At 38.8% G+C, this 24558-nt stretch overlaps 1 protein-coding gene across 1 annotated transcript in view; it reads left to right on the forward strand.

The window, feature by feature from the left end:
* Positions 1–21711: 21711 nt before the first annotated feature.
* Positions 21712–24558, forward strand: part of LOC122788056 (keratin, type I cytoskeletal 19-like) — an 86830-nt gene continuing 83983 nt past the window's right edge. Inside the window, exon 1 of the mRNA XM_044054978.1 lies at positions 21712–22322. Within this exon, the coding sequence (XP_043910913.1) occupies positions 21807–22322 (516 nt within the window). The 5' untranslated portion in view covers positions 21712–21806. The remainder of the gene's footprint in view (positions 22323–24558) is intronic.

Here is a 24558-nt window from a genome sequence, read left to right on the forward strand (position 1 = left end):
CCCCTCAACCATCCAGATATTCCCACAATGTCTAGATGTTTTCCTTATGAAATGTGTGGATTTCTGCCATATCAATGGGATTATCACTGTACTGATGTGACTTAGTATCACATACATTTGAGTGCATACCTCTCAACTGTCCTGATTTGTGCAGAATGTCTAGTTTTTGTCTTATATTTGTGATGTTTCCTTCATAACATTTTTGTTTTCTGGCAAATCATTGGTATGTCATTGAGAAGTGCAGTCAGAAACAAATGACAGACCTTTGAGTTTCAAACTTCATGCTCTTCAGACAGTTCATGCTAATGTTCAGCCTATTTATTTTACCAACTTTCTAAGTTTGTAAGTACAATATTAATTATCTGTCCCTATTTTAGGGCCTTTTTCCCCTATTATGCATGCCTTTGTCCACATGTCTTGCTCGAAGAGGTTGACAGGTATGTTTCAGTTTCATTGTACCACATGTCTATGTAACATCTAGGGTAAATATGTCTCTATTTCTGGTTACATGTCCTTGCATTATCTTGGCCTTTGTGGAGATATGTTGCAGTAACAAATTCACAGCTATCTGTGAAGCCCAGGTGGTCATTCTGACATTCTGTGTAAATCCATGGACTGTAGGTGCTCTGTTTTACATGGAATTGATATTTGCATTTGCTTACACAGTTTCCTGGTCAGCAGTACTGTTGCCTTGCATGAAACCTAGCTTGGGGATTCTGTGACAATTTAATAATGTATTGCTCGCTATTGCGTGCCATGCAGCATCGCTCTAACATATAAACTCCGTGTAGGCCCTGTGCAAAGCCGACATGGAATTTATTGAATCCTGGGGTAAATGTATTTTAGTAGAATAGTTCTACTGACAGAAACATCACCTACTTGAGAAAATAGTTTTAAATTGATTCTCATTTTATAAGAACACATTCTTGTTACAAATCAGATGTATAAAGAGTTTGTCAGTTTGACACGAAACACTGGGGGAATGAACAATAATATTGAACAGAAAAAATATGAAATGTATGTCTGCTGTAAAAAAGCATTTTTGCCTGGAGCCCATTTTCTAGGTAAACATTTTGCCTAGAACAATTCTCTGCTGTGCTTCACAAAAATACAAATGCTAATATGTCTCTATGGGATTTCATTTTTATGTGACTCTGGGGTATATTTTATACTACAAGTTAATTAGAAGAGAGTGAGGACAAATGAAACACCATCAAAAGTCTTTCCACTAAAGTTCAGCACATCTGAAATAAAGAGATCACGTTATCTTTTGAAATGGCATTTTTTCTATTTTGGAGAATTCTCACACCAGAAAAATAGATTTGTGCAAGTGGTTTTATCCTCAGTCCCTCTTATTTGGTGTATTCAATCCTGAAGTTAAAGTATCTTAGGGGAAGAGAAAACAACTGACTACACTGACCCTTTTGGAATAATGCAAATTTTAGCTAAGTGCTACTGTATGAGCACATGGCTGCTTCACTATTGGGATAATGCCAAAGTAACTTTGCTTGTTGACTTTGAAGTACACTGCCTTTTATTTTGTACTTGAATAACTTAAAGATCATATCTTAAGGTGCAAAATTACCTTTAGTTTTTGTATAAAAAAGTGCTTGCAGTATCATTATGCATGCAAATACTTTTAATACAAAAACAAAAGGTCATTTTGCACCTATTTACAAATAAAATATTTTTAAAATTTGCTTCCGAATGTTACAGACCAAAAATGCTAAGTCATATTTATGGCATGAATCATGAATACTTGTGGGTGGTTATGTGTCACTTATGTCACGTTGGGTTCCAGCTGTAATTATAATAATTATACTGGATTAGTGTAGGTAAGTAATTGAGAATTAGTTATGTAAGTGCCAAACTGTTAAATTAACAGTTTGACATTAGTTTTTTTTTTTTTTTTCAAACTGTTAAGTAACAGTTTGGTATTACACAACTAGCTTAGAATTACCTACTTACATTAATCAAGCACAATTGGTGCTGGAACCCAATGTGATGTAAGCACCATCTACCCATCCATGAATATTCATGCCATAAACACAGAATGGTAAATTTTACTTTCTGCATTTGGAAGCAATATTTTAAACTTTATATTTTTAAACATTGCAAAACACACTTTTCTTTTTTTAAAAAAAGTGTTTGCAGGCCTAAAGATGCATGCAAACACTTTTTTGTTTGAAAAGTTCATTTCATGCTTTTAAACATGATCCTAAAATTTGTTCAGCCTGTTAAGTATTTAAAATCATTTTAATTTAAAAGTCTAACCCCATGATTCGATAAACTCCATGCAGGGTTCGTGCAGAGCCTTCACAAAGTGGATGCGATATTGTGAGTTTGGCAAGGATGTGAGAAGCATGCTTTTAATGAGGCACAGCACACATAAGCAAGGTTTTGTGGCTCAAAGCAGTCTTGCTGGATGCGAAACCTCTTATGTGAATGCAAATAACATTTCTGTGTACAGTTACTATTCTCTCACATACCTCATTTTCAGTCTTAAACAGTTCATGCTGCACAATGTTCCAACACTAAACAAGAAAATTCCATTATACAGGTAGAACTGGAACTAGCAGGAAGTCAAATACCACTATTATAGTGAAAGACAGCTTTAATATCTCTTTTGTCTCAAAGAGACTTCATCCGAATAAAATTAAACAGGAATCTAACATCTTATATATGCCAATAACTAATAACATAACAATCTAATTAACTCATTATACAATCAAATTAAACCATCAGTTGTCATCTTCTTAAAAACATAAGTACAAAAATACAAGAATACAAAAATACAAAAATTATTACAAAAATGTGTTACTAGTAAAAATAGTATAAAAAATCTAGCAATATATTTCTAACCTCCTATTTCTTAAAAAAAAAACACAACATTAATGGAATCATTCATACCAAGCTGTTTATCAACTCCCAACCTTAATTGCCAAATGATTTCCCTGTGTTCAACCCTATCTTTATAACACCTTCCCCTAATATTCTTGGGTACTTGTTTTAAAATGGAAAATAAAAATTTCTTATAATCAGGGAACTTAAGGGTATGCTTAAACAATGCATTGTTGCAATTTGTTGTCTTAATACAATATACATGTTCTTTAATTCTTTTACTTAAACACCTCGTGGACATTTCTACGTAAAATTCATTACAAAATTAACACACTGCAATATATACTATTCCCTGTGTGTTACAATTATAAACTCCATCTATAGGGATGGTCTTGCTGAAATGAGGTTATAATTTGAGTTTGTTGTGTAAATTGGCTTATGATATTAGGAGGTGTAGATATACAGATTTTCTACCAATTTTGTCATATGGATTCACACCAAAACCTGCTGTTGTTCCTACTTCTAACAATGATAGCAACAACAGGCATGCAATTTCCTGTTGTCTTGACATGTCTATAGACAGGAATTGTATAGTTTCCATAATTAACAAAAATTGGAATATTTTAAAAGGAATTCTGGTTTAAATAAAGTAATAGGTGACAGGCCCAAATTTATTTTTAAAAATGCGTTTAATTTGAAAAGATGTTTACAAAATGGCACTTTTTCTAATTCATCTATTTCCATTACTGAAAAAGCTAAGGAGATGTATAAATGTGTTTTTTGTAATACCTGTAGATATATTTTAGGTGGTCCTTTTGTTGAGTTACCCCATTTGAGCAAGACCCCATTTGAGCATGCTCTGTCTAAACGGTTCCCCTTCAAAACATCTAAAACCTGTAACATCTAAAATCATAACATCGAAACCATAACATCTAAAACCCAAAACATCTAAAACCCATAACATCGAATTTCATAACATCTAAAATGTGCATCACATCAATGAACACCACAAATCACATGAACATAACATCCCCTCCACATATAACGACACCACACCAAACTAACAAACACACTTTTTCCTACATTTCTGCAGGGGGCAAGCCCCCCGGCACCCCCTATGAGGGGGCTCTGCCCCCCCATCCCCTGTAAATTAAACATACCAACTCTGAGATCGCACTACAGTGGAAAAAAGTTAATTTCCTAATCCCACTGTATCACGATCACCATAAAGAATAGGTTCATAGGTTCATAGGTAAGTACTAGGCTATCTGCCAGAGGGCATCTGTAAACCTAGCCAGAATGTGTTGGTTTTCGCTGCCCCCTTAGATTAGTTCCCTGTGCCTCTGTCCAGCAGAGCCATTAGTTCCCTGTGCCTCTGTCCAGCAGAGCCACTGCAGTGATCCCCGGGGTAAATGTTCTGTTTCCTATCCACTCATCAAGGTTTCTCTTGAAGAGTGTTAGTGAGGGGCTCTGCCTAATGTAGATTGGAATCCTGTTCCAAAGCATGGGGAGTCTCTGGGGCAGGAATCTATCCCTCCAGCAAGTCCTATTTAGCATTATGGTGAGGTTTAGATCGAGAGCATGTGGCTCTCGGGGATTTGTTTTTTTTTAGGTGGAGCATGTCCATCAATTCTGGGTTGGACATGGCCTTGTATGTCAGGCAGAGATCACCTCTGAGTAGGCGGTATGCAACCAAGTACAGCTGGAGTTTCTTCAGTCAGGCTGCATAGGGCATCTGTTTGAGGACAGTAATCCTCTTGGTGAGGTACTTCTGTGGTCTTTCCAGCTGTTGCAGGTGTCTTGTAAGGTACATCTCAAATGGGGCGTTGTATCCTATGATGGGTCTGATGAGTGATGAGTAGAGGGGCACAATAACCTCTTTTGTTCTAGATGCGAACCCTTTTGTGATTAGGTGGGCCACATAGAAGGATTTTCTAACCACCTTGGCAATATGATTATCAAAGGAGAAATTACTATCTACTTGGGTCCCCAGATCCCTTATTTCATTTTCTGTATTTAGGGGACTACCACATATGTGGTAGTTAGCGGGTACTTTGTTTTTTCCAAAGGGGATGACTATGAACTTTTTGGTATTTTTTTTTTTTGGTATTTAGCTTGAGGCCATGATTTTGACACCAGGTAGTCCTTCTCGGTGAGACCCTTCTGGAGGATGTCTGTATCAGCCATAGAGACAGTTATGGCCCCCAGTTTGCAGTCATCTGTGAACTTGGTTAGCCATAGTCCTCCTGTGCTTGCCTGTACTTCTGAGAAGTATATACCAAACAGGAGGGGTCCCAGGACTGAGCCCTGGGGATGCAACTTGTAACCAGTTTAGAGTCAGACCTAGAACCTGCAACTCTCACCGTGTGGGTTTTATCCGTGAGCCAATTGGCAACCCATCTCGTGACATAGGGGTTTATGTTCAGGCTGGTGATCTTGTCTATAATACCAGAATGGGGAATGGTGTCAAAAGCCTTGGCAAGGTCTAGGTAGGCTGTGTGGACCTCCTTTCCCTTGTCTAAAGTCTTGGTAACTGTCTCAAAGAAGTCCACCAGGTTTAGGAGGCATGATCTGCACTTAACAAAGCCAAACTGGGTAGGGTCCAATGTTTGCAGGTTCCCAATGTCTCTGTTAATGAGTTCCATGATGATGCGCTCCATAGCCTTGCAGGCCTGGCTAGTCAGGCTTATAGGGCGATAGTTCCTGGTGTCTGTTTTGGCTCCACCTTTGTGGAGTGGGATAACTGTTGCTGTGTGCCACTCTATGGGTACGTAGCCTGTCTTTATCAGTTACCTGTAAGACCTAAAAAACACATACAGAGTGGCAAAATAAACACTATATAAATAGTATAAATTGCTACACTATATAAATAATAACCATTGAAATAAAAACTACATCTCATAGTGATACCACAAGATTAACAGATTAAACTATAACATTTACATGTTTGATGATACACTATTCAATATTGCACATTTTAGATGGTATGAAATTCGATATTATGGGTTTTAGATGTTATGGATTTTAGATGTTATGGTTTCATTGTTTTGATTTTAGATGTTATGGGTTTTAAATGTTTTGAAGGGAACCGTTTAAACATACCCTTAAGTGCCCTGATTATAAGAATTTTTTTATTTTCCATTTTAGAACAAGTACCCAAGAATATTAGAGGAGGGTATTATAAAGATGGGGTTAAACAGAGGAAAACCATTTGGCAATTAAGGTTGGGAGCTGATAAACAGCCTGGTATGAATGATTCCATTAATGTTAAGCTTTTTTTTAAGAAATAGGAGGTTAAAATATATTGTTAGATTTTTATACTATTTTTACCAGTAACAATTTTTTTAATAATTTTTGTATTTTTGTATTCTTGTATTTTTGTACCTATGTTTTTAAGAAGATGACAACTAATGGCTTAATTTGATTGTTTAACAAGTTAATTAGGTTGTTATGTTATTAGGTATTGGTGTATATAAGATGTTAGTTTTCTGTTGAATTTTATTCTGATGAAGTCACTTCAAGATGAAAGCAATATTAAAGCTGTCTTTTGCTAAAAGAGTGTATAATGGAATTTTCTTGTTTAGTGTTGGTTTGTGCCACTCCATCTACAGGGAAGTTTTTTGTGTTATTTGCACAATGTTCCACATAACTTTAAAATGTCAGTAAGCCATAGGATAGTTTCCACATATTGTCCACATTATGAGGGCTATCCTCTTTCTGGAGATGAAAGGTTGAGAGCTATGACACAGATAGTAGTGATTCTGCCCAAGGGTAGTATGACAACATGGCATTTGCTTTTCCCTTTCTTTAATTTTATTCATTATTTTTTTTATTTTGCCACTGTTAGTGCGATGCGCCACATAGCACAAACACTGGAAGCAGAGAAACCATGTAACATTTTTAAACACTATGCGCACATCCAGTAAGTGTGCCATAACTGGAATTGGCTGCAAAACATAAGGATATAAAGTGCAATTTGTGGGAAAACCTCATTTGACATTGGACTTTATCTCTGGTAGTCAGGTCTGGTGTTTCTGGTAAGGGACCGTTCTTCCAAGTGCAGAGTTGGGTTGTCCATGAATCCCAAGTCTTTGTTGGACACCTAGTTCAGCATCATGTGCCCCAATTACTGCAGAGGGACTATTCAGGCTCAGAATACAAATCTGAAGCATGGAATAGTGTTGCCAGGGCTTTGACCACTGCTACAGATATCCTCCACACTGGTGAACAATCTCAACACCATTTCAATAACCTCAGGAATAGGAAGAGGGACACCCTTAACCATTGGATCTTGGAATTTAGGGCCGGGGACTCCCCAGAGATGTGTAAGCAATAATTACAGTGACTACTTGTAAGAGTTAAAGCTGAATAAAGTCAAGACTTGTATTCATAATAATATTCTGTTCTGTTTTTTCCACAGCTGCCATGGAGAGAGCATTTAATGTGAGGACCCATGACGCGAGATTGGCAAGGATATGAGAAGCATGTGGTATGTAGGCATCTGAACAGTACTTTTATTGTAGCATTAAATGTTAAAGATATCTTATATGGTATTTAATGCAGTTGTATTAAATTAAGCATGCATAATACAACTGTAGAAGAAAGTATGCATTACTTACTCTGTAGCACAAAGCATCAGTTCCATATGCTCAAATTACAGGGAACATTCATCTCACAACTGTAAAAGGAAACTATGTATGAATTAATCTGTGGGACAAAGTAACAGTACAGTAACAGTGTTAGAGAGCAGTCTGAGGTTATGGGTTCAAAATCCACACTTCCCAAATATACAGGACTGTTAAGTTTTCATCATTATTGCAATGTAACTTTAGACCTCTATAGCAGTGGCACAAATGGCCTGCTGTAAACTGTAAACTGTGATAAGTATATTGTGGACACACATAATACATACATCAAGGATTGCTTGCTGCAGTCTGTACTATAGTGTGCATGTGTTATGAATTGTAACATTAACAGTAATAAATAAATGTGTCAGGAGTTTGTAGATTAAAAGTAAAGGTAACAGAATATAGTCAAATAATTGTATCAATTCAAGTTATTAATGTTATCCCCCTTTTTTATCTCACCCCAATCCTTACCCTCTTGTTTTTCTCTCTCTTTCTCTTTCTCTCTATATCTCTCTCTCTCTGTCTCTCTCTCCCTCATTTTTTAATATGTTTTTGTTTGCTTTTTTTCCCCACAGCACAGCAGGGTAGGCGTGTCCCACAGGATCCAACTGCCCCCACTCCTCCAACTGTAACACTGCTGCCCAGCACATCTGAAACCCAGGCTGGCAGCACCCCTTCTGCTACTGCTGCCCTACCTGGGCCATCAGGTAGTTGTGCCATGGACAATAGGCCAGTGATTCCCTCTGGGAGCAGTGGTGGAGGTGGTTAATTTATCATCCATGATGAAATGCTAGGGTTGGTGTGTAGGACTGTGCACCGCACTGTTGGTGCATGCCTATGCCAGATGGAGTACCTGCTCTCCATCCTCATACAACAGACCAGGAGGAGACACAGACATTGGGTGCTGCAGTGGTGCAATGAGGGAACAATAATGACAGTCCAGTGAGTGAGGACTTGATTCTCACTGTCACCTAGCTTGATGTCCATGGGACCTTGATGTCCCACCCTCACCCCAACCATGGTGTTCAGCCACCTCATGTGTCCTTCACCATCCCTGTGTCTTGTCTTGTATGTCCTGTCTGTGATTGCTTCCTCATCTACCCAATATACCTGACTCAGACATACCTATGTTCCTTCCCCAACATTCCTCACTCTCAAAAAAAAAAAAAAAATCATCCCATACATAGCTCTGCATTTCCCAGATATGTCTTCTTGACACACTTGATCTGGTCACCATTGTGCAATAAGTCTTTAAAGAAAAAAAATGGGGGAGATAGGAAAGTGATGAAATGGTGAGCAAGCAGGGGGAAAAACAAAGTGAAAGGAGGGCAGGAATGTGTAGGAGGGTGGTAGGAAAGAGCCATAGCTATCCATTTCTTAAACAGTAAAACACTGATCATATATGCAGAATATTAGCTGGATTTGGATTGTTACTTCTAGAAAGAGTGGTGACCACAACATAATAATGTTGTATAGCAAATTGGACCAAATCAAGTGTGTCAAGAAGACATGTTTGTGAAATGGACACCTGTGTATGGGACAATTTTTTTCTTTTGTAGGACAGAGGCCCATTTCTTTTTGAGAGAGAGATGAATGTTGTGGTAGGGACGTAGGTATGTCTGGGTCAGGTAAGTTGGGTAGGTGATGAAGCAATTGCAGAAAGGACATACAAGACAAGAGACAAGGATGGTGAAAAACACATTAGGTGAGTGAACATCATGGTTTGGGTGAGGGTGGGGACATTGCGAACCCATGGTCAATGGTGCACACTGCTGGGCAACATGTTTACTATAAATTGAAAGCATTTAGTTTCTATTTGTGGCTGTCTGGGTCCTGTCTGCTACCTGGGTCATCCATTCATCCAGTTTGTGCACTGCTGTGCCTCGCATAAACCAGATGAGCACAGCCAAACCCATTTGTGCTAAGCGGTGCATCATGCAAACACTGGCCCCCCAAAACAGGGGGAGAAGTATTTGAAATGATGAAAATCAATCATGCACAGTGCATAATACATACATAGTAGACAATATTAGTACACATGAAATATGTCTACATAGGTCTGGATTTCAACTCTCACTCCAATGCACCTTCAGAAAAGAGGATGGATGTCTTATCCCTCTTTGCCACACAAACAGCTTTGCAGCAAAGAGCTGAAGTAATTCCTCAAATAACCAAGTGCAACTGAATGTACATTCATATCAAGGCATAAACTATTTGTACGTGTATTATATTTAATATATTTTGATGTAGTGCACTTAGTGCTCGCACAACCTGTTATGATTATTGCTTGCAAATATGCAGCTCTGTTTTACCTTTCTGTGTTTTTTTGGTCATTCATCAGTTATCTGACCAGTACTCAGAGATACACAGTGTGTAAAATTTAATAAATTGTTTTCTAGTCCTGAGGAGCTTTTTTCCCTGTGTCTCTGCTGAAAATGAGCCAAAAGCTCAGCCAGACTAACCCGGTTAACAAATGTAAAATAAAATAAAAATACATTTAAAATTAATTAAGCCAGTCTATATCATTGACTTTAAAATGTGTGAGGATATTAACTGGAAATAATATGATATACAGTTTCCAACAACTGAAGAGCAAGTTGAATGGCATAAACAAGCATAGACTGCTCTTTTGGAGGGGGAGCAAAGGTGAGCTCCTGTTATAGAACATGCAAGGGTACACTGTTCTTTTGAGGGAGGAACAAAGCTGAGTCACTGCTGTGATACAAACAAGGATATGTTGCTCTTGTTACTGTCTTTGTTTTGCATCCTGCCTGTTGTTTGATCTTGTGAGGGTTGTGAAGTCAGAAACTGCAATGTGCTTCATTACTTTCTAACTTCTCTCTTTAATGATTTTCCATTGCAAATGTATATTGCTAAACTGAAAACATGCATTGATCATCAGTACTTTGAAGAGGTATGACTGGATGAATTGTTGATGCATGAGGCCTACTATTTACAATTGGACACATATAAGTCAAATTAGTCTCTGCTGTCACATGTTAATTAATTTCTGTACAAATCTCCCACGTTTGACTGTACCAAGCAATGAAATACATGGTATGCCATGATATTGATAGACAAGATACTCCAGGTTCAGGGCTTACCTTGTAAGTGCAGCAGTTGCCACGGTGTTAATTCAGGGCTGACTCTGTCTGATGTAAGCAGTTCATAGCCAATACATGGGAAGATAAACATTGTTTGAGTTACATGGCATCAATGTTACTATATGTATGTGAGTAGGAGGAAGGTTTTAGACCTCTAGGTGGTAAGTGAGTGTGCTATGCATTATGTCTTAGCCAATGCAAGGGCATACTGAGCATGCCTATGCCTGCCTAAACCCACAGTAGCTGGTGGTTTCCCCTTTGACACGACACAAACAGTGGCAAAAAATAAGAACTTTAAATGAAGAACACTAAGGAAAGAGAAAAGAAATTGCCATGCTGTCATATACTCCTAAGACTGGAATGTCATGACATGACCTGTGATTGGCACAATACATTTGTACTTGAAAACCCTGTAAGAGACATGTCAGAAAGTAATTATACACATTGCAGTTTCTTACTTCACAACCCTCACAAGAGCATCCACTATAATGTTGTGACATTTTATTATTAACTGTGGAAACTTCCAAGACCAATATAAGTTAAATATATAATGACCAGTTAAATACCAGAAATGCAAATATACTAAGCAGTAAGTTAGCTATACACCCTGGGCATCAGATAGAAAACATCTGTCTCTCTGGATCTAAGATATAGAAGATATGGATATTGCACACTGATGATCATGTGCACAGGGTGTTGTGTGGTGGTCACTACAGAGAAAAGCTACAAAGTAATGATACACATTGCAGTTTCTGACTTCACAACCCTTACAACAGCAATCACTATAAAGCTGTGACATGTGAATGCTATCAACTCTAAATTTCCAAGGGCAATATAAGTCACAGGTACAATGAACATTTTTACAACAGCAATGCAGATATAGTAAGCAGTAAGTTAGCTATGCACAGTGAGCATCAGACACAGATTTTGTATCCCTGAATCAGAAAGGTAGAACACAGGTATATGACACAGTTATCATCACTTGCACAGAGTGTTGAGTGGAGGGGGGGGGGGCAGGAAGCCTAGGCTGACACAAGAGTTCGGTGAGTGTGTGTGAGTACGAAGGAGAAGGCAGACATTTAGAAAAAAAAAATGGGCAGTGAGACAAAATAAGGAACAGCTGTGTGTGTGTTTGTAGGGGTCCTCCAGATGAAATTGGTGTGTGAGTGTGTGCATGAGCACAGCCAAGCTCGGTGCTAACTCTAAGTCATGGCAATGTTGGACAGGTGTGAGCTGTGCATGGTAGCGGTGGCAGTTCATCGTTGTCTTTCCCAAACACAAGAACTGACTCTGCTAGGAGTTGCACTGGCATATTGATGTCCAAGACCAGTCTCAGATGTAGTGCTGCTAACTGAATGTGCCTGCTTTCTGCTGGATGAGTTCCCTTCACAGGAATTCCCAGGACCATGACACCTATGGCCTGTCATGTCTGGGTGTAGACAGCACACTCACTGATGGAGCAGTGGAAGTACTGCCACTACTACAGCATGATCAGGCGCAGCCATGTTGGCTATCAGCAGATGTCGTGGCTGACCTACACTCACAAGGACAACGTTCCCCTCCCAGTAGATGTTCTGACACAGATACCCCTCATTCCAATGTGTCATTCATCCAATCCAGTGAATCAGCAACACAGTGGAGACAGTCACATGTGTCAACCTGAGCTGCATCCACAAGCCTAAGCATTTGCCTGGAACAGCTATGGGAACATTTCTGTGCCTCCATGGTGGCCCTAACATATGTAGAGTGGCATGGAAATTTTCACCTGCACCAGGTGAAGGAGGGACAGCAGGCCCCCTCCGAGCACCACTTTCAATCTTTCTGAGTGGCACCTTGCACACACTTTGTCTATGGACAGACTCAGTGGTCACTAAAGCCACAATAGCCTCACTTCTCTGATCAATGTCCTCACCCACCACCTGTCCAATAACTGTGGGCTCACTGGACTGGGTAGACATAGATCTACTGGCTGTGTGCAATGAAAATACAGGGCATGGTGGTATGTCAACATCTGTGTCAGATTCAACCTCTGCACCCCCTGACTGTGCCCCAGGTTGGCTGCCACCATCATAAGTGACATCAGGTGGCACAGGGCCCAGAGTTCCACTGTCAGACTCACCTGTGATAAAAAAAAAACAAGAAACACAGGAATACATTAATACTGGCACTACTATAGTGCAATATATGCTAACAAAATAACACTGCTGCCACTATTACAGACAATTCATCAATACACACAACTCCCCTAAGATCAATATCATGCACTATAACATTTGTTTAAACCGATTAGCAGTACTGACATCAAACTAATTGGCTTACCAACTGCAAAAGGCAAGTGTTCCTGGAGGCCTGATGGTCCTGAAAGACGTTAAGCAAGAGGTAAGGGCAACAACATCACAATCAACAGTAAAGGCGAGGTTAATACATTTGTCTCTTTATAGCTGCAGTAAACAATTGTTTAAATATGAATGTGGCTAGCAACTCCAAGCTAAGCTTATATGTGTAACAATCTTCAATCCCCCACCAATCAAATAAATACATGTGATACAGATGTAACTTTTTCATTTAAATTCTTTAGCTATACAACAGTATTCAACTGTTCACATAACAAGGCCTACCTGGAAGTTCCTCCTGAGATGTGGCTTGTATCTCCAAAACACTGGCTCCCGCATCCAGCGTGTGTTGTATGACAGTGTCCTGGGAGCTATCTGTGTCCCTTAGCTTTGCTAAGAACTGGTCATCGGGGGTCAGTGGTGGTTCCATAGAAGGGCCTCCACCTGAAAGCAAGAGGTCATGGCCTATTGCAGCTGCTCACCTTCTTGTAGAGGTGATCATATCAGTGGCCCTGTGGTGCACTTGGTCATAGCTTTGCCCATGGCCACTCATGAAGTTGAGACCTGCAACAGTTTGCTGCCATATTTGCATATGAATGTCCATCTCTCACTTTCCCCTGCAGAGTAGTAAGACATCATGTTGCTGTAAACAATGATAACCTGTTTTTTCGTATCCATAAATCATCTTTGACATGGATGGAGGTGTCTCCCTGCCATGATTTATATGTTCTAAAAGAAAACAGATGTCTAATACACATAAGTATCACATAACTACAACATAAGTTTTTACAGAGGCAACATAAAAGGTAGCCAGTCACTATTACCCACTAGAGAAACATTAAACAGTCTACAGATGTGCTATACTAACAACAGGCAGGAGGCAAAACAAGGAGAGTAAGAAGAGCAACATATCCCTGTTAGTGCCATAAGAGTAACTCACCTTAGCCTCCAACCCACAAAACAGGCAAATGACCCTTTTGGCTAACAAAACATCTTTGAAATGCTAAAAGTACTGTCAATGTACCTGACAATGAAATATTTGTACATACTTCTCCTACAGCATTCCTTTCCATGTATTTATATATATTGCCAATCATGTATACCCCTGAAATGGCTTGATAAATATGGCCATGCCATCAGTACACTTCTAAGTAATGCATACAGATAACATTGTAAAATCATGTGCTTCATATTATTGTTAAATACTTTCCAGCATGTGTAGTATGTAGGTGACAAAATGGAAACATTCCTTCTTTGATGCAGTACTCCTCTGTACAGATATCCTGTAGTAGAAGCTTGCAATTACTCTTCTAAACATGTAGAACTCTCCTCAGAATCAGTTTTCTTAGCTAGAGGGTGGTCTTTTTAGATGGTGTAGATTAATGCTGGATTGCAGCTGTGAGTGATTAGTGTTTAGAGGAGAAATTCACAACAGCACTGCAGGCTGCCTTACTTCCACTGGGTGGGTTAGCTTATATCTAAAAGTGTATCTGGAGGGCACACAAGCCTTTCTCATCAAAATAATACAGACTCGACAAAACATGCCATAATGTTTGTGGCTACATTAAAAGCCATGTCCCTGTAACCTGTTTGGTATAGGATGAGGTAACATCTGCCTGGCCTTCAGCCCACTGTCGGACCATGCCCTGGTGGGATTATTGCACATTCATATCTAACATGTAGCTGATGACATCAGCAGAGTCTGTTGAGGCCAGACTACATTTTCCACATGCTGGTGTAAAATGTTCTCTGTAATATCAAGCAACAGCTCACACACACATGTACACACATACACACACACACACACACACACACACACACACACACACACACACACACACACACACACACACACACACACACATATACACACACACACTGTTGACTGCAGTGAGAACAGAATCACTACCTAAGTACACAGACTACAGAACACAATAGTTAATGCAAGTACCCCAGATCAAGTTTAACTTGGAGTGTTCAGACAACAGTTTATAGCTGATGACATCAGCAGTGTCTCACATACTGATTTAAAATGTTGTCTGAAATGTCAAGCAACAGCTCACACACAACCAGTTGACTGCTATGAGAATAGAACCCTACCTATTTAGGCACACAGCCTACAGAATGTGGTACTTAATGCAAGTGCCACAACATAAGTCTGGCTTTTACAGCAGTGCATGTGAACTTATAGTAGAATATCAGCAGAAACATGTGGAAGTCAAGACGTTGGGAGACCTGTATGACAGGGGTGTGTAGGCATGAGAAATTGTCAAAATGTTGGCAATCCATGCCATTGGAGAAGTAACTGTAGGATACCACTTCTACTTTGCTAAGTAGACACACACACTCAGTCGACTGCATTGAGAGCTGAACCCCTACCTATCTAAGTGCACAGACTACATACCACAGTACCTAATGCAAGCCCCATGACACAAGTCTGATTTATACAAGAGTGTAGGTGCATTTATATTAGATGACATTAGCAGGACATGTGGTGCACAATAGCTTGGGAGGCCTGCCTAGGCACATAGCTTCATAGCATTATATGAGGCTAGTAGCATAATAGTAATAATAACACTAGGGTGATTAGAAGTCTAGCTGTGTAGCAACACTAGTACCCTTATTTAGCATAATTGGATGTTTCCATTTAGCAGAGTGTGGTTATTTGCACAACCAGTTGGCCCTGTCCATGATGAAGCACACAATATTATATATTACACTTTGTAGTGTGGTTGATATATGTGTGGAAAAAGTACTGAGACCCCAGTGTTGTAGTGCTTGATGGTGTGGGGAGAGGCCAACACATGAATGTATTATAAATATATGATGTAGAGTTAGATTGGGCCCTTGGTTTGTAATGTTTCCACATGTAGTTTTATGTTAGACAAAGGACATAGAGAATAAACACCACTAATTAAAAAAAATTAAATATATATATATATATATATATATATATATATATATATATATATATATATATATATGAGTCCCATAGCCTGGCTTGTGCTATGGTGTACAAAGTGTTCACTCATGCAAGATGCATCCATTTGTGCATAGGTAAACAATGTGCAAACTTGAGCTGCATTACAAACATCTGAACATTCCATCTGTACTCCTGGCCTGGTTTTTATGATGCCCAAGAACATTAATTCAATATATCTGGTTTATATTTGTGGCTGTCTGCTTCCTAGGTGGTCTGGTTTGTCCTGTTTCTGCAGTGTTGTGCTTCTCACAAGCCAAATGAGCACAGTGAAACGTGTAATATGTTTGTTGTCTGGTAAAAGTAACAGGAATATGGAATCAAAAAAAAGGAAAAATACATGAAATGAGAAAAAACAATGTATGACATACATAACAGAACATGACAGTACACATGAGATATTTCTACATAGCTCAGGAATTGAAATATCATGCCACTAAATCTACAGAAAACTGGATGGATGCCTTATTACTGTTTACCACAGAAACAGTTTTGCAGCAAAGAACTGAAGTCATTCTTCATAAAATTAACTACATCAGAATACACACTGCTATCAAACTATCAGCTGTGATTTGTACATGTAATTCTCTTTATTATATTTGGATGTAGTGCACTTAGTGATCATACAACCTGTTATGATTATGCTTGCAAATATACAACTCTGTCTTACATTTCTGTGTTTCTTGGTACTTCATCAATTATGTGACCAGTAGTGTCAGATATACATTGCATAAGCCATTCCATACCATTGGCTTAAAATGTGTGAAGATATTTAACTGGGAGTTATATTATATGCAGTTGCCAGCAACTGAAGGCCAGGTTGAATGGCACAACCAGGCATTTACTGCTCTTTTTAGTGGAACATAGATGAGTTACTGTTATGGCACAAACAAGGGTACCCTACTCTTTTTGCGGGGGGGGGGGCAAAGCTCAGTTACCATTATGGCAAAAACAAGGGTAGACTGCTCTTTTTTTTTGGGGGGGGGGGGCAAGGCTCAGATACTGTTATGTCACAAACAAGCATAGCCTGTTCTTTTGTGAGGGAGCAAAGGTGTTATTGCTATGGCACAAACGGGTCTATATTAAATGATCAAAAGTTGAATTCACCGAATGGTATTTCCATCGAAAATACCATTCAGTGAAATCGGTCATTTTGGGGGGGGGCTCCACCCCCCCCCCCACCGCTAATTATATAGACCAACTCCGAGATCGCACTACAGTGAGGAAAGGGCACATTTTCCAATCTTCACTGTACTGCGATCACAATATTAAGAATTAGCTGAACGGTATTTTCAATGGAAATACTGTTTGGTGAATTCAACTTTCGATAATTTAATATAGACCCAGCACAAACAAGGATATGATGCTCTTGTTACTGTCCTTGTTCTGCATCCTGCCTATTGTTTGATCTTGGGAAGGGTTTTGAAGTCAGAAACTGCAATATGTATCATTACTTTTCTAAATTCTCTCTTTAATGATTTACCAGTACAGAGATATGGTGCTAAACTGAGAACATGCAGTGATCATCAGTGTTCTTGAGAGGTATGAGTGTGTGAATCTTTGATGCCTGAGGTCTACTACTTACTACCAGACACCATTAAGTCAAATAAATCTCTGCTATCACATATTAAAGTACTCTTTGAACAAATCCATCACTATTTACTTGATTACTGTACCAAGTCACAAAATTTAAGGACATGCCATAATATTATTCAACAGTACAGTCTCGGTTCAGAACTTACCTTGCTAATGCAACAGTTGACACAATTTTAGTTCAGAGCCGACTCTGTGTGATGCAAGCAGTAATCAACAATACATGGAGAGGTAAAGGTTGTGTGAGTTGCCTGGCCTCAATTTTACTATATATGTGTTAGTAGGCAAAAGATATTAGGCACCTAAGTGATCAGTGAATGTGCTATGCATTGTCATTAAGCCAAAGCAAGGACATACTGAACATGTCTATGTCTTCCCCCAGTCAGAGCAGCTGGTGGTTTCCCCTCCAAGTCCTCCTTTGACTGTGGCTGTGGTGGCCTAGGCATTGGTGTCCCTTCCCCTTGCTAATCCTGCTGCAGTTGTTTCTGCAGGATCAGATTGTGTAGCATAGCACATACTGTCAAGACTTGTGTACATGTGTGTGGATTATACAGCAGGGCCACATGTGTCTAGGCACTGGAAACATAAGTTCAGTAGCCGAAACACATGCTCTATGATGTTTCTGGTTTGAGCATGTGCCTCATTATAGTGTTCTTCCATGGCTGTGTGTTCTCTTCTGATGGGTATCATCAGCCGCGGTTCCAGTCCATAGCCTGCATCCCACAGTAAATGGCCCTGTGGGATGTCCCCCATAGCAAACATCTTGTATAGCTGTGATGTGTGCCATATATGGGAGTCATGATAATTGTCAGGGTTGCCAGCGCACACATTCAATACAATTGCCTGGGCAGTACACATGACTTGGCAGTTGATGGAGTTATATCCCTTGTGGTTAATGTAGATTCTACTCTGCTTACCAGATGGTGCAATAATGTGTACATAAGTGCAATCTATGACATCCAGTACTATAGGGTAGTGCACTGCAAGTTAGAACTGTCGTATATTGTTAGCCCTTCCCTCAGAACTATAGGGAAAACATATGTGCTTACTGGCATGTATCAGCATAGCATCCAGGAATTACTTGAGGATCCTGGATGCTCATGTCTGTGAAATAACCATCATGTCCCCAACTGGTCTTTGAAAAGTACCTGTAATATTCTAGGGGCTATGCATACCTTAGTTTCCACTTGGATGGGTTCCCCCTTTGCTCTGGCTCTGAGATGAGGGCAGCAGAGCTCACAGAGTTCTTGTAAGGTGTCCCTGTCCACCCTGTAGCACTCTACATTCTATGGGTCATGTAGCTTCTGATAAGTCACACTGGGCCTTAACAGTTTTCTCCTTCTTGGCCTAGACCTATTGTCACTAGCACCAGCAGCACTGGCTTCAGCCTCTAGCACATACATACAGCAGTATTGTGTCCAGTTAAAATGCCCTTGTCTCTGCTCCAATGGTTTTGAATTATTCAGGAAAAAACAGAACAGAGGCTATATGGATGCTTTATAGCTTGTTGAATATCTACACTGTGTTGGCATGGTTCATTAAAATGCAATTCACCTGCTTATGTTGTCATTAGCATCTATTAAACAAACCTACTGCTTGGTGATTAGTGCTATATGTATACCTCCATGCACCACCACTCACCAATGACCGAAATCAAAATAAATAAAAAAAAAAACAACAACAACAAAAATAAATAAATAAAATCAACATAAGATAAGTACAGGCAAAACTGGAATTAATTTCCTCTGTTCCTGTGATATCATGCAAACACAGAGCACAAACAGTAAAGGAAAGGTTGCACACCCAGTACTAGAAACCAAGGCCATCTATGCTCTAGCCCTACACATGGGCATGCTGCCATAGGAATAGTTGCATGGCAAGCAGAGTGAAACAAACGTGCAATTCATGCCTCCATTTGACATGATTGCACTAAGTGCCACATTGTCCAAAGAAGAACAAAAATAAAAAAAAATTACTTAAAGCAGACAGAGGCAACAAATTTTAACATAAGATTCAGAGGATGAAACAGAAGCTGTGCATTGTGCACTGGTTACATGCACTTTCACCCTTCATAGGCCTTCATGTACACCACTGTAAGTGTGACCTAACACACCCCCTGCTATCATCATTTACTGTTAACATCCATTGAAAGCAGACACTGTGAAAGTATCTGCACAGAGTGACCATCTCTAAATAGCTACTATTCTTTGTAATTCAGCAATTCTAATGAGGTTTGATCTCACTTACATCTTTACCATGCTGACAGCCCTGAATCTACTTGGTTGGTAACTGAGTAGGCAAGGACAATGAAGGGGAGCCCAATGCTGTAAACATAAGGGAGGGTATTACTTTGCTAAATATCTGCACTGAGGAATACAGTTTTAGATAAAATGTGACTGTATTCCATCAGCTACATACTGCATATGCCTACATGACAGTATGAATAGCCTGTTTCATGGGGTTTACACTTTTAGCTGTCTACATTACTTACGAGTATATTCTTAATTTGGGGTTGGGGCAGCAAAGCTGCATTTATGTCATGGCATTTAAAAAGGATTTTTGCTATTGTTACTCTATTTTTGTAACACCCACCCTGTCTAATAATGTCATAAAGTGTCTTCTGTTACATGTTAAGGTCAGTTCTCAACAAATGTAAAACCTTTTACTTACTATTGTGTCCATGTAGACTTCTTTCAATAGCTGTATTCAGAATGTTTTCGAATACATAGGCTACATGAACACGAAGTCTACATGAGTGGCTTACAGCTTGTTGAATTGCTCCATAGTGTTGATTTGCTTCATCAGCATACAATTTATCTACTTATGCTGTAATTAGCATTCCATAGAGGATACTGTATTTGTGAGTGAGTGCGCACTGAGTTTACTGAATCTAAAAATATCCGCATCCATATGCACATCATGTTGCGATGCACACATGGTGAAAAATGACCATGTAGGCTTTATTAAATCCCTCCGTCAATCTGATAACAGCACTGATCTTGGGTGCTCCTTTACTTGTTTATTTTGCAACACTAATACTTGTGAAATATAGTTTGCATTCATTTGAACTTGAAGACCCAGTTCAACATTCAAAATGTCAATAGGATAACCTTATTCCTCAGGAGATTATGGTAACTGCTGCAAATTATGGCATATAGTTTGACTTTCAGAATGCCGAGAGCCTCTTAACATATATTAATAAAATGCCACAGTTTATCTTCTTCTTATATAGAGCACTGTCAAGATTTTCAAACAACATAGTTGTTTTCTTTCAAAACACCTTTTTCAGATCCAATACAAAAGCACCAATATATATATTTGTATTTTAAGGATGATTTCAGAGACAAGGAGTCAGAACCTTTCTTTAAACACAGTTCAATAAAATAATGAATGACAACTGTGGCAAGCAAAATGGCAATTTTGTTATATATAAAGGCAATTGTCATAGCATGTGTCTTTTTTGAAAAAACTGCAGTAGCAATGGACTGGGAGTAATCAGTTACAGAAGGGTTGCACTTGAATGTAAGGTGTGTTTCTTCATTAACTGTATTTATGCCCATTGTTGTGTTGCTGATGTGGCATGGGACATGACTAGAATGGCCTCTAGACCAGTCCACTTACGTGCTTAACAAACTAAAAATGTAGAGAATAGATAAAGGGATAGCAATGCTGAATAACGCTGCTTTTGTTATCTTAAGCGTTGTCTTTTTGGGAGAAAGTATTCTGTGTGAGTATGGGCTGTGTGATAAAGCTCAAAGGATTATGATTCACTAAGGCATGCCTTATAAAGAACAGCACAGATGTGTGGTTTATATGACAAAATATAAAACATGAGACACATTTTAACATAAAAAGTGAAAAGTATGTATGGAAATTCTTTATCATTACAGTTTACTATAGATTTATATTAAAATTCAAGAAATTATTTACTAACTGTTAGGACTTAAGTTAACTTTAAGGTGTCTGCAGTTTATGTTTTTACTAAGATTTTAGTAGGGTGTGGTTATATTTCTCCAAAGTCAGTGAGCCAAAGCCACGTATTAAGCTGTTGACAGAAAGAATTGTCTTAGCTTCACCTTTCAATAATATTGTGGCTGAAATCCAGTTTTGCAAACAATAAAGAAAGAAAACCCCATGCTTTTTGTGAGAGTTTTAAAATTCATGCATGAAAGATTTAGTCATTTGAAAAGGGTCTTTGAGTGGTAACGCCCACTTTGGTTACTATATAATGAAATGGAAATAATAAGACACAATGCATTCCACTTTACTGCAGCCATTGCCAAAAATCTGATTTAAACGTTTTTGCTCAATCTCTGCCACTATCAGCATGTCATCTAGCAGAATTAGCTTTCAAAAATCTTCTGTATCTTATCAGACCCCATCCACACAGACCTCAAGTTGGATCTCAACTGGGGCCTATGCAGGATTACCAGGCCGCAGGGCCATAAGTGTAGTGGGAGAGGGATCCACCCGTGGTCGACTGGCAACTCCTGGTATAGGGCAGTCTTCTTTAATTAGAACAAACTATGTAGGTGGTCTTGGCACTGCAGCTCCAGGGGCTTTCAGGGGCAACTTTGTTGGCAGTCTTGTAAGTGGCATTGGTGGTGGCATTGGGGCTTGCTTTAGTGGTGACTTTGCTAATAATATCTTTACTGGCAGTGAAAAGCAAACAATGCAAAATCTGAATGACCGCCTGGCCAATTACTTGAAAAAGGTGCATTCTTTGGAGGTAGAAAATGGAGAACTGGAGAAAAAGATCAGAGAGTGGCATATGAGTAAGTCTCCTGCTACACATCACGACTACAGCTCATTTAATGAGACTATTGCCGACCTACAAAAGAAGGTAAGATGTGGGTAGAGGGTTTTCAACAAATGTTAGTTTGCAGGGTTTTGAATGATGCATTTTGTACTGCGAAGCAGTTTTTGAATGAATCATTTTGCTCTTTAAAATAGAAAACGAGAACTTGTTTATATGTGAAAGCACCCTGAACTTGGTTATGGGGTATATGGTATGAGAAAAAATAAAAAATAAATGACTAGTGCAATGTAACAAATCAGTATGTAAAGACATTACAATTTAAAATGTTTGTCTCCAGTAAGGACATGCCTTCGGCTTTGAGAATGGCAATAAACTAATCAAACTAGAAACATGTATCGAAACTTAAGGAAAATTGTCTTTACAAATAATGCAACTCATCATAAAGATGCCTCCTTATATATTGATTTATTTGAAATAAGTAATGCAATCACATTTTCAGAAGACCTATCACATGCACCAGCAACTTTTTAGTACAGTGTAGAAGAGGCAACACATTAACCGTTACATTGTGTATTATATAATTTAATGCATGAATCCAAGGGTATGAAGATGCAGCTCTGATAAGTGGCTTACATTCTAATATACTTTAGAGTCAAATGAAACATTGCTCATAAATGGAATTTTTCTCCAGGAATAAAGCAATTTTGGTACATTAAAATGCATATATACAAAAGTAAATGTTGAGTCTGTGTACTAACCATGCTTAATATAAAAGTTTAGGATTTTTCTTGGATCTGTATTGTTTACCACCCAGACAATAATATGGAGGGCAACTCTACATGTAATCGAGGTGAAATTCCTTGAACATCAGTTGCCAGAAGAACAAGACAAATTGCTGTTTTCATTACTCTTCTGCTGAACAAAGATTGAATGCTTGAGCTTCAGTTTTCTGAGGTTCAACTCACCAATGATCAGAGTTCCTCCACAGGACATTACTGTCAGCAAGTTGTAGCAGAAGTGATTTCCTTTTGGCTGGAACTTGCCTCTTCTTTGAGTCAGTGCAACCATGGAGTTGGTCTATATAAAGTTTGGGGGTGGGGTGGGTGCAGGAGTGCTTGCCCCCTTTAAAAACACTTAAAAAAGTATTTTTGGCATTTTTTTTCAGTTAATGCAGTTTGGACATTCTGATCCTCAGTACATTCATTTTCATGTACTCATAGCTGAAGCACCATTTTACATAGGAAATCATTTTGTATGATTTATAAGTGCATGCCGGTAATGATTCCACTATTTTGAGGATATTTCTCTTTAATTCAATTGTTGTGACTGTGCAGTTGGTATATATATAAGATAAGGGGGGAATGGAGGCTTGCCCCCCACATTGGGGGGGTACAGATGGCTTCCCCTGCAAATAATGTTTAAGTTAATATTTTCATCCTTCTGTGTTTCAGGCATTATTTTTCAGGGTTTCTGATGTTTAAAGTTGTCAGGTTCAGCACTCCATAGAAGAATTGTACACTTCTTAACCCTTTCAATAAACTACTAGAATTTAGCATCTAATGCAGAAAGCATATAAACGGTTAGTTTATTGTATGTCTCTATATTGTCATTGCTGCAATACGTCAATGTATTTCATCTACATAATAAAAAAGTCATCCTTATTATTTCAGTTCATGTAAATGAAATGGATTTGAAGGGGCCATTCATTCCTTTTTTTTTTTTTTTTTTTTTTTTTTGTATTTTCAATTAATTGGATTTTTATTGCACATACAGTAGGAAGCCTGCTGTTGCATAAAAACAAATGTGTTCATTGCCTATGGTTTTGTTTATAGGAAACAAAAACTAGTGTTCGGATATGTAGTGTGGAACCACATTAATATGCACTGGCTATCCTGTCTGTGACAGTAAATTATAAGTTGGCACTTCTGTTGATGGAAAGACTCACCACTGTTTCAGAACATTGCCATAGCGTTTTACCCATGCCCTGCTGCAAACATATTAACTGCACAATGGAATACTGGAACAAAAGCTGTTATATGACTATGTAGCTTTGAATGCAGTGGGATGGTTACCATCCTCCAAACAAGCCTAGAGCATGATGTAGAGTTCATCCTGCTGGTGCTTGACTTGTGCACTCTGAATGCACAGTCAGCAGCACCATATGCTAGGACTTCTGATGTGATTCTTCTGGGTAAAGGTAAGTATAAGTACCTATGAAGCATTAAATATTACTGCACTACCTCTCTATCTTTCAGCACAAGAAATCTGGACAAAAGCAAAAATAATTGGTAGGCATAAGGCCAAAAACTGGGAGAGATTT

Source organism: Protopterus annectens, chromosome 13.part0 (assembly GCF_019279795.1).
Source record: "Protopterus annectens isolate FY-2018-M chromosome 13.part0, PAN1.0, whole genome shotgun sequence".
Classification (NCBI taxonomy): domain Eukaryota; kingdom Metazoa; phylum Chordata; order Ceratodontiformes; family Protopteridae; genus Protopterus; species Protopterus annectens.